Raw genomic sequence first — 11,327 nt, forward strand, 5'->3', positions numbered from 1 at the left:
ATCAGGCCATTGAAAAACACAAACCACACAACCTGTCCCAAGCACAGTTAATAGCCTCATCTTTTTTCCCCCTGTATAGTGTACATAGAGCACCCAGCTCTGCCCTGTTTTCTGGGGCCTTCATAGTTTTAGAATGGATAAGCTCCAAGCAAGGTTCTTGCAACTGTTGCAAGGACTGAGTTAAAATGCATTAAATGTTGAGACCAGCACCTGGCACCTAGTAAGCAATTACTAGTTGTTTTAAAGGAAGAGGAAATAACAGTCTCTTGTAACCCTGCTTCTGTTGGACAAATTGTCAAAAGACATGCTGGAAAATTTCTGAGGGCAGTTCTGGATATTTGAGCTTCTATAACCATCTATGCCTACTTAATTAAGCAAGGTGTTATTCTTTCTTTCTGAACTTTGAGGTGCTTGGTGATTAGAAAAGTCTAGAAGCCCACCACTAAATCCATTCATTTATATATGCATGCATTTACTCATGCATTCAGTGAACATTTATTGAGTACCTACTAGGCTCTAGATACTAAATTGGAGGCTGCACTTGTTCACACTCTATAATAAAGTCCAGCACCCACTTGAACTTGCTATGGCTACTGCTTCAGGTCTTGCTACTGAGAAGCACTGTGAATGCTGGACCCTCCACCCTGCCTGGTTCCTGGCTCCCCAGGCCCTGACTCCTGCTGTGTTCACTGAGTGCCTTTGCTGACTCGATGCCTTGTTTTACCTTCCTGCCCACTTTCACGCTTCTTGCTGGCCCGAGACACCCCTACCTTAGCCCACCTGCTTCCTGCTGTGGACCCCTAGCCGGGAAGTCTGTTTTCCCCTCACCCACTAGGACTCCTGACACCAGCAGCTGGTTTCTTATAAGAAAGAGGCATCTGGCAGCTGCACTGGGGAGAATGACCTCACAGCACTATAAGTAAAGTGATTTTCTGAGTGGAAATGACTATTATGAAGCATCCTTCTCTGTTTTACTATGCAGAGCCATTGTAATGGGAACATGGGATTTCCTATGTTAACACTGGTATTTCTGTGATCCAGTAAATCCTTCTTCACAATCATCTCCCAGAGTAGAGAAGGCATTCTGTGCAGCAGCTCTAGGAAACATGCAGGTCTCCGATGTCCTACACATCCCAGCCCTCTTTGGCCAGGCCATTAAGCTGTGAAAAAATGCACGCAGTAACTGGGATAGTGCCATAGAGTGGTCCTTCCCACAGGACAATCAATGGAAAGACCTATGGGAGGGCTTCAGGAATGACTCCTCAGACAGGAGCCCCGGGAAGGGCTTCTCCAAGAGAGAACGTCCACTCCAGAGGCAAGAGCACTGGCTAAGTCCTGATCTGACATTGGATGAGCTGTCTGATCATGGGCACATCACATCTCTGAGCCTTGGTGTTCTTCCTGTGACATGGGCCAATAACACCAGGCACCTCATAGGATGGCTGTGAAGACTGCATGATACAGTAGATAGAAGACAGCTAAAGCAACACCTGGTGCTATGGTTTGGATGTGGTTCGACCCTGCAAAAGCTCATGTTGAAATTTGATTCCCAATGTGGCAGTGATGGGAGGTGGGACCTGGTGGGAGATATGTGAGTCATAGGGGCAGATCCCTCATGCATAGATTAATACCCCCTTGAGGAAGGGAGGGAGTTCTTTCTGTCACGAGACTGGATTAGTTACCTGAGAGCAGGTTGTTATAAAACCAAATTCAGCTTTCTAAACTCTATGCTTTCTATATGACCTTGTGGTCTCTTTGCAAATGTCTGCTTCCCTTCTGCTTTTTGCCATGAGTGGGAGCAGTATGAGGCCCTCAACAGATGCAGCTGCCCAATTTGGACTTCCCAGCCACTAGAACTGTGAGCCAAATAAACCTCTCTTCTTTATAAATTACCCAAGTATTCAGCTATAGCAACACAAAATGGACTGAGACCCCTGGTGTAAGCATCAGATACTCCACAAACATTCTGTCATAAACACAACAAGAGTCCCTGCCTTCATACACACCACAGATAACTGTTGAGCATCTACCAGGTGCAGGCACCACCCTCAGTGCAGGCATACAACAGAGAACTCGAATGGGCCTGTAGTGACCTGAGTTCCATCCCAGACCAGGCAGAACCTGGTTCCTGGTCTGTGCACCCCTGCTAAGAGTCGGTGGGTGCACCACACTGCTCCTGTCTACTTGGGCTCATTTACAGAGTTGCTCATACCTGAGCAAAGGATGCAGCTTAGGACAAGGTGCTGCTAGGCATGGAGAGTTTTCCTGTCTGACCTCAGATTCTTGTCCTCTGTTCACAGCGCCTTATCCAGGAGTGACCTACGCCCTCACCACAACGGACATTGCCATCATTGCAGGTGAGCTGTCATCACAGAGCCCTTCAAGCAGCCAGGGTGCGGCGCCTGGTGAAAACATTCAGGGAGAAATGACCTAAGGACTTGGGCAGGGGTGGCTGTGGCCATTTTTTCTCTCCTTCAGAGGTGTTTTTGTATGTGAAATGGAGGTGTCTAGAAAATATACATACATATGTACATGACATATACATACGTACGTACATGGTACATATCTGTATATATATTTATCAGCCTTCCTCAGGGCTATTGATTCACAGGAACTCAGGGGCTGGAGAGGCAGCAGCTTTGGTGAGGGAGGTTGAAGGTGGAGGTGGGATGAGGGTAGACTGGCCAGGCTACTTACACTTCTCCACCATCTCCCTCATCCCACATTATTTTCTGTCCTGGGTCCATGCCCCCCAACCCTCCATCCTCAAGGAAACTTGAGCCTGCCTTTGCCTTGCTTTGAACTGTGAGCAAGTGGCTCCCCATGGGTCATGGCTGTGACTGCAAACTGTGTTACAAGAACAACCAAGTTTGGGAGGTGGTGTGTGCTCTGCGACCTTCTTGGAGATCCACACTTCTCAGCAGCTTATTAATAACTCAGGAAACATGCACAATTTAAAAAGAAAGAAAAAGCAGAGGCAGCAAGTAATCAAAGACACCTGTTGGACTCTGTGTACCCTGGCATTCTCCAACTCATTGCACTGCTGAGCGTTTTTTCTTTTTAGATGGTATTATTAACATTATGCAGACACAAGTGTTCCCCTGAAGGCAGTAGGAAGTTTAGGAAATTGTTCTGGAAAGGTGGGACTTGGGAGCAGTTTCAGACTTTCCATATTCTTCAGCAAATAACCGGCATTCTAGGCCTCCAAATAAACCTGCATTCTAAGAAAAGACAGAGGCTTGTTCTGCAACTTCAAAGTAAATGCCCAAACTCAAAACAGCCCTGCCCCATGAGATTGCTGTCCCATCACTCTCAAGGCCCTGAGTGATCTGACCCCTCCTCAGCCACCTCACACTGTACTTCCCCATCCCTCTGGAGTCCCAGCAGAAGTGATGGGTGACTTCTCTCCCACCCACACATAACCAGCACCTTGCCATCCTCTGTGTTACCCTCTCACACTTCAGTCCTTTGTGTGGCCAAGTCCTGCTCCTCCTGCAGATCCGCTGCAGTCCTCACTCCCCAGGAGGGAATGGGAGCAGGGTAGGGTGAGGAGCAGCCATCAGGCCATTGAAAAACACAAACCACACAACCTGTCCCAAGCACAGTTAATAGCCTCATCTTTTTTCCCCCTGTATAGTGTACATAGAGCAACCAGCTCTGCCCTGTTTTCTGGGAGTTTCCTGGTTTTATAATGGAAAATAGCCAAACAAGGTTCAGTCCTGGGATATGATTCTAGACTGTCTGCAGAATGCTTAGTAGCAGAACTGTGGGGAAGAAAAAGAGGAGGAAGGGCAGGAAGGAGAGGAGAGAAGGGGAGAGGAGGATCATTTTAGGAAGGCACAGGTTACGGGGCCAGCACACAACAGGCTGGTGAAGCATGGGGCAGGAATGAACTGGCCTGTCTGGCATTGGTACAGTTGTCTCCGATGTATGATCATTCAACTTATGAGTTCTTGAGTTTGCAATGGCATGAACGCAAACGCACTTAGTAGGAACCATACTTTGCATTTTGAACTTCGACCATTTCCCAGGCTGGCAATATACAGTATGATGCACGACATTATAAAATATGGGTCAGATGATTTTGCACAACTTTAGATTGATGTAAGCGCTCTGAGCCTGCTTAAGGTAGGCTAGGCCAAGCTTTGATGCTCAGTAGGTTTGGAGTATTAAATGCATTTTTCGTTTACAGTATTTTTTAACTTATTATGGACTTACAGGAACCTGGCCCCCACCATAAATCAAGGAGCATCTGTTTTGGTTGTGGCAGCTTATCTGTCCTCACACAACCCCTGTGGGTCTTGACCCCCATCCCAGGTCCCAGGGCCTCGGCCTCAGACTGACCCTTGCACCTCTTCCCACCTGCAGGCGTGATTGCCATCGTGGCCGTCGTCCTAGTCTGCCTCCTCTTCGTCTTGCTGCACTACATGTACCGGCACAAGGGCACGTACCACACCAATGAGGCCAAGGGCACGGAGTTTGCTGAGAGTGCAGATGCAGCCCTGCAGGGCGACCCTGCCCTCCAAGATGCTGGTGACAATAGCAGAAAGGAGTACTTTATTTGAGGGACAACAGACTTCACTTCCCTGAATGCCTCCTCCAGCTCCATCAGGAAAAACATACCCCATCGCCCAGCACCCCTACTGATACCATCAGGCAGACAGAGAGAACACTTGCTCCTTCCCGAGATATGCACCTGGAAACACTAGGTGCGTGCCCAGGGAGGAACGGAGGAGGACTCGCGCTGCAAGAGGCCTCTTCCAGGGACCCAGGGAGGCGGTGGCCACCCTAGAGGTCACCCTTTGCTTCGCGGAGGTGGGAGAAAATCTGGGCACACGGGGCCCCCTGGGTAGTGCAGGATAGTATCAGCTCACAGCTCACTGGCAGGAAAGTCCTTGTTGAGGGAGAGGGGGTGCTGGGGTACCCGGGGGCTGGGGAAGCAAGGAAATAAGTCATCTGTGTGCTGACTGGGGATAATGGCATCAAATGTCAGTCCTTGACATTTGGGGGGAGCAGCAGGTGCCAGAGCTAAAAGGTACCTTTGTCTCCCATTGATCCAGCTCTAAACGATTGGAAATAAATTTGAAATGTAACCGAGCATTCAGAGTCCAACAGTATTACTGTAGTTGTCTGGGGGAAGATAAACGCCACCCAGGGCTCACTTTTCACCTGTGCAATGTTATGTTCTCTGACGGGGCCTGGACAGTTCATTTCTGGCTCCTGTGGGGGCCAGTTCTCAGAGAGCACAGCCGGTACAAGCGGCTCCCAAGCCTGCCATGGGAGGAAGGACAGTGACCAGCTTTCCTTTCCCTACAGGAGCACCAGCTGCACAAAACAAAAGGGAGGGTGAAATGTCCCTCTAGAAATAGCCTGTCCCAGCAGCCAGGGCACCGGCTGAAGTGTTGATTTTCCAAGGTGCAGTATTAGAACAAATGGACCTGATCCAAAAATATGAGTGAATCTCGTCCTTCCAGTCACAGTGACCAGGATACCCCGTGGTGCAGAGCTCTACTTCCCGGCTTTGGGTCCCAGCTCCCCTTTCCTGGTTCCAGGACCTTGAACAACTTGGTTGACCCCTCTGGCCTCCGTGTTCTCCTCCCTTATGTGGAAATGTTGCTGATAATGGCACCTCTGTTGTGCCTGACTCCAAGCGCTGAGGGTCAAGTGCTCAGACCTCCCTATCTTCCAGTGTCAACAACTGCGTGCAGCGGTAGACAAACATTCCACATTGCACTACTTCTGCACACTTCCTGAGGAGTAACCATAATTCAAAATAACAGAGTAACAGAAAGAGATGAACTGGTTAACCATTCCCTTCCAGGCGAGCTTTTCCAAGATTCCCAACAGCTCAGCTGTCACTCCAAGGACCAGCAGCTGTGAGGTTAAAGACTGCACACCAGGTGCTGGGGTCACCTAGGTACTCCCTGGGGCTGCGGCTTCTTGAGGCTGCACCATCTCCACCTGGGGGTTGGCAGAAAGGTCCCAAAGATCTCCCTGGGAGGATTATGGGGATGCAAGCTCAGTGGGAAGTCCACCTGCCAGAGAAGCTGGCAGTCCTGGGGCTGTGGTGGGGGAGATGAGCTGGGAGTTCACAGAAGCAGTGACGGCAGAAGCCTGGTCCAAAAGTGAGAACTTTCCCTGGTAACCCAAGCTCGCAGGCCTTCATGTATGAAATAAAGGCCTCGACTGTATCTGCATGGCCCACACTGATCTTCAGAACAGCAGCGTGGCAAAAATGGCAATAAATAGTCACAACAAATATGCGCAAGTCAGTTTAGAAACCGATGTATCATGCAAAGTGAAAGAAGGGCAGGCTCCTCAGCGTCTTCACTGGCCCGGTGTGGATGCTGACTCTGGTGGGAGGAGAGCAGCGCACACAACCTTTCCCAGGCATGTTGAGCCAAAGACCCCATTTGCCCACAGGATACCCGCTAGGAGCTCAGGGACCAAGTGGTCCTCGGAGCACATTTTGGAAACACTCAGGTAAACGGTTTCTAACATCCCGTCCTGGGGCAATGCCATTTCAGGTGTTTGAGCACCCATATCTCCCAGGTTTGGGAGCACAGATCACTGTCCAGTGAGCACAGAGGAGGCAGCAGAACCTACAGATAGACATGCGTTGGGGTGAAAAGTCTCCAGAAGAGAATGAACCCAGGGCTCTCCAGGCCTCCTAGACAGCGGGTGCCTATGTGGGGGAAGGATGACAGTCACTCATTCCTTTCTCCCTCACTGGGCCCAGGAGCTGTCTACACTAAGCTTGACTACCTGGCCCCTCACCTCCCCTTCCTCACCTCCTTTTATCCTCACTCTTTTGCCTGCACAGTGTCCTGGAAAACAATCGAAACACAGTCTGCTCCCAGTCCACTGGGTCCCCAGACCCAGCCAGAATCAGGCTCAGCAGCAGTAGTGATGACATGGAAGTTGCAGAGCTGGGCTGTCCCAGGTGGCCTAGCTCAGATGCCACAAGGAGGGAGCTGTCACAGGCTAACTGCAGAGGCCAGACGGCCACGCCAGAGAGCAGGGCAACTTAAAGAGATAGTGCACACACACACACACACACACACAGAGAGAGAGAGAGAGTGCACGCTGGTGGACACTGGTGGGCAATTAATAATGCTGTCTTAGATTAGGGACTAGGTTTTTAAATCTTTGATCCTTCCTCCAGCAATGCACTAAGTCATTCTGCAGCATGCCTGCAACCAATGTTAGTTGCGGTAAATAATGCACAAATTTGCACATACCAAAGAGTCAAAAAAAAACTGTTAAGAAGGAAGAAAGAGGAGAGGAAAGGAAAAGAGGGGATGGGGCAGAGAAGGGCTGGAAGAAGAGGGAAAGGCACAGAGTTCTGTCTGTAGAAAATCCCAGCTTCTTTGCACATAAGCCTCCTTTAATCCTCGAAATAATCCTGGCAAGTGGATATCCTTATCCTCCCTTTAGATCTGTAGAAATTGAGGCTCAGAAAGGTCAATGAGCTTTGCTGGAGGTCTCAGAGCTGCTCATGGCAGAGGAGCCATTTAACTCAGGCCTGTCTGGCCTCCCTTCAGCAGGTTGAGATGAGTCAGCAGGAGCTCCCCAGGGAGCAGAGCAGGTGGCGTCAAGACTCATGGATGCTGGCATGACTCACCAGTGCTGGGATCAGAGAATCCTCAGCCAGGTCTCTGCCACCCAGTGGCCCTGAACAGTGATGGCCCAAGGACCTCTGCCAGCATCCCCATCCCCAGTCAGAGCTGACCTGGTTGAGAGGTCCCTCCTAGTGCTGGGGAGAGATGATGCAGTGGAGCCTACCTGCTCTTGGTGGGATGATTAGCTTATAGAGATAGCAAGTGCTGCCAGCCCGGTCACACCTCATGCACACTTCCAGCACCCAGGACACTTGCACCCATGCCACCCTTATGAAAAGGAAAGTGATCATCTAGATTACATCAAGCCAAAGCTTCCCTCCCAACCTTTCTTAGATGATTTGTGCTTCTTCAAAGTGCTCATTCCAAAACTAAGAGTATTTAGTGATTAAATTTCGGATCCAGAGACAGATAGGTAATATATACATGTGTGTGTGTGTCTGAGTATATAGCTGTAATCCACAAAACATTTATTAGGTACCATGTAAGTGTTGGAATTACATAGCTGAATATAGCAGCCTCTGCCTTCATGGGTCCATGGCTTAGGGGAGAAGATAAAACATGTAAATATATATAAGCCCTAAAGTATTATGGATGCTGAAAGAGTAGTGATACAAATCAATTTAAAACACTAAGGAGAGAGAGATCAGTTCTATCTTGCGAGTGAGATGGACTTAGGAAAGGCTTTAGAGAGAAAGGGAGGCTTGGGCCAGTTACACAGTATATAAGGGCTTGACCATAGAGCGGCTTCAATCCCAAGCTAAGAAATTTGGACTCTGTTGCATAGGTAATCAAGAGTCACTGAAGGAACAGGTCAGTCTCTATCATACGGATAAGATAATGATCAAATTAAACAAGACAAAAGATAAAAATGCATCATGGAAATTCACAAAGGGGCTTCAAAAGGTCTAGCAAGGCTCAGACCCTGCCCGTGGAGCTGGAGGCCTCCCCACCCTGGGGCTCACCCGCTGCTCCAGCTGCCCCATTGTTTAGTCTGAGTTTCACATGACTCGGCCCATCCTGCCTGGAGAGAGATGGATCTCATCTCTTCCCCAGAAGAAGCAGCAGGAGGTCAAGGCTTTGAGCCAACTGTTATGTAAATATTAAAGAGAATTTTCTCTTCTTTTTTAATGGAAGGAACTCCCCTTCATGATTTTATCTTTTTGTCCTCCCTGGAGAGAGGCTGCTTAATTGTTTTCATTCCTTACCTAAATATTTTTATCATCATAGCAACGGGAATGATTTAGGGGCCAACGGGATTTTAACTGGCCCAGTGCCACAAGTGGAACTATAGGCATTTTAATGTTTGCAATTTAGCATGTCAGCACGATGTTATGAAAAGAGAGTGGCTCTGTAATTGGGCAGACTTGGACAAAACTCTCATCTCAGACACTAACTAGCTCTGTGTGACCTAGGAATAGTTACTTAACTTTTCTGTGCTCCAGGATTCTTACCAGTAACATCATGGCCAAAATATTTGCATTTTCATGTTTTGAATAGTAATTTAAATGAGGATATAAGCTTGCCAAGAACTGTGAAGGGTCTGAGGTTTTGCCCTGCCTTGAAGTGAGCAATTTGGCCTATACCAGTTTCATAGATGCTGACAGAAGACGTGAGATTCCTGGGTCAGAGACAAAGGCACTTACAGCCCAGCAAACAGTATGACATCAGCATATTTGAATGACATCTCCTCATCTCCAAGTTACACGTGGGTGATGTGGTTGATCTCAGAAGATGTTTATCCATATGGTGGGTTGAGTTCCAGAAGAGAAATCTCGAGCCAAGAAAATCAGAATCTCATAATGGGCAGTAAAATGCCTGCCTTTTGCACTGGATGGAGCTACTACTTGGTCTTCCAAGTCTGTTTAATACACAAACATCCTGGAAAATGTAGTCAAGAACACAGTGCAGTTCCTGCCTCACTCAACAGATGTAAAAAATGCAAGAGACCCGTGGAGAATTGTCTCCCAACAAGGTAGGCACTGCCTAACATCATGCCTGGTACCTGTGAGTACTCAATAAATACATGTTGAATGAACAATGCAATGAACTAAATAACAGGGCTCATAGTGAGTCGAGATTGTGCCACTGCACTCCAGCCTGGGCGACAGAGCGAGACTCTGTCTAAAAAAAAAAAAAAAAGTAGAAAACTTTTCTTCTCCATCCTCTGGCCAGTGTATGAGAGATCTCACTGCAGGCTTGTCTTTGTTATTGGTTTGCTATGACGGGAACACATAGAGGCATACAGCTTTGAGAATGTCTTGGTTCATGAGTGGATCCATAAATCCAGAGCCCTGGCAAGAAGGTTGGGTGGAGTTCGCCAGCCTCTATTCTAAGATCATCCTGTAATCAAGAGGTCTCTTGCCAACATTATAGACCTCCAAAGCTGATGTTAAGGTATGCAGATCTCCTAGTCTTTTTAGAACCAAATACATTACATTAGCCACCTTTTATTTTTTAAGTAGCTGAAATTATTATCATTTTTTCTCTCTCAAAAAGTACTTAGAAACAAGTTCTACATACAGCTCTCTTAAGATAAAGCATCCTATGGGCTTACTGACATGCCCTAAGTCAGAGTCGGGTCACTCCTATCTCTAGGGAAGGACCTTTTTTTTTTTTTTTTTTTTTGAGATGGAGTTTTGCTCTCATTGCCCAGGCTGGAGTGCAATAATGCAACCTCGGCTCATGGCAACCTCCGCCTCCCAGATTCAAGCAATTCTTCCGCTTCAGTTTCCCAAGTAGCTGGGATTACAGGCATCCACCACCACGCCCGCCCAGCTAATTTTTTTGTATTTTTTTTTTGAGACAGAGTCTTGCTCTGTCGCCCAGGCTGGAGTGCAGTGGCCAGATCTCAGCTCACTGCAAGCTCCGCCTCCCGGGTTTATGCCATTCTCCTGCCTCAGCCTCCCATGTAGCTGGGACTACAGGCACCCGCCACCACGCCTGGCTAGTTTTTTTTTGTATTTTTTTAGTAGAGACGGGGTTTCACCGTGTTAGCCAGGATGGTCTCGATCTCCTGACCTCGTGATCCGCCCATCTCTGCCTCCCAAAGTGCTGGGATTACAGGCTTGAGCCACCGATTTTTTGTATTTTTAGTAGAGAAAGGGTTTCACCATGTTGGCCAGGCTGGCCTTGAACTCCTGACCTCAGGTAATTTGGCCATCTCCGCCTCCCAAAGTGCTGGGATTACAGGCGTGAGCCACTGCGCCTGGCCTGGGAAGGACCATCTTGTTCATAGCTGCAGTACACGGACATTGTCTTCTTAAGGTAACAAATGGAGGTGTTACACAGACCTCAGCTCCCAGGCAGAAATAACACCACTAATTCTTTCATTCAGGACACAAATGTTCTCTGCATTTACACTACAGGAGGTGCAATGCCAGAGACTTGGAGCTGAGCAAGGCCTTGCTGGCTCTCTGGAGGACACTGGCTGCAATAAGAGATGTGTTAAAATAATTCAAGCTGCAAGGGGTCCCTCATAGATGACCAAATGGACTGAGGAGAAGTCAGGGGAGGATTGTTGGAGGGAGAATTCTGAGACGGGTTTTGAAGGAGCTATCTAGGTGAGCAGATGACAAATGCAGAGAAATCGAGGTGATATTGGAACCTGCAAGTATGCAGTTCTTCCTGCAGCTTCAGGCATGTATGGAAGTAACCGAGGATGACTCCAGACCCAGAGACCGCAAAGAACCAGGTAATGAGGGGGCT

At 48.3% G+C, this 11,327-nt stretch overlaps 1 protein-coding gene across 1 annotated transcript in view; it reads left to right on the top strand.

Annotated features, from left to right (window-relative positions):
- The window catches only part of GYPC (glycophorin C (Gerbich blood group)), a 19,098-nt gene extending 13,998 nt beyond the window's left edge, over nucleotides 1-5,100 (top strand). Inside the window, exons 4-5 of the mRNA XM_011941718.1 lie at nucleotides 2,301-2,357; nucleotides 4,369-5,100. Of these exons, the coding sequence (XP_011797108.1) occupies nucleotides 2,301-2,357; nucleotides 4,369-4,565 (254 nt within the window). The 3' untranslated portion in view covers nucleotides 4,566-5,100. The remainder of the gene's footprint in view (nucleotides 1-2,300; nucleotides 2,358-4,368) is intronic.
- Nucleotides 5,101-11,327: the final 6,227 nt, after the last annotated feature.

Source organism: Colobus angolensis, unplaced genomic scaffold, assembly GCF_000951035.1.
Source record: "Colobus angolensis palliatus isolate OR3802 unplaced genomic scaffold, Cang.pa_1.0 Scaffold20, whole genome shotgun sequence".
Classification (NCBI taxonomy): Eukaryota; Metazoa; Chordata; class Mammalia; order Primates; family Cercopithecidae; genus Colobus; species Colobus angolensis.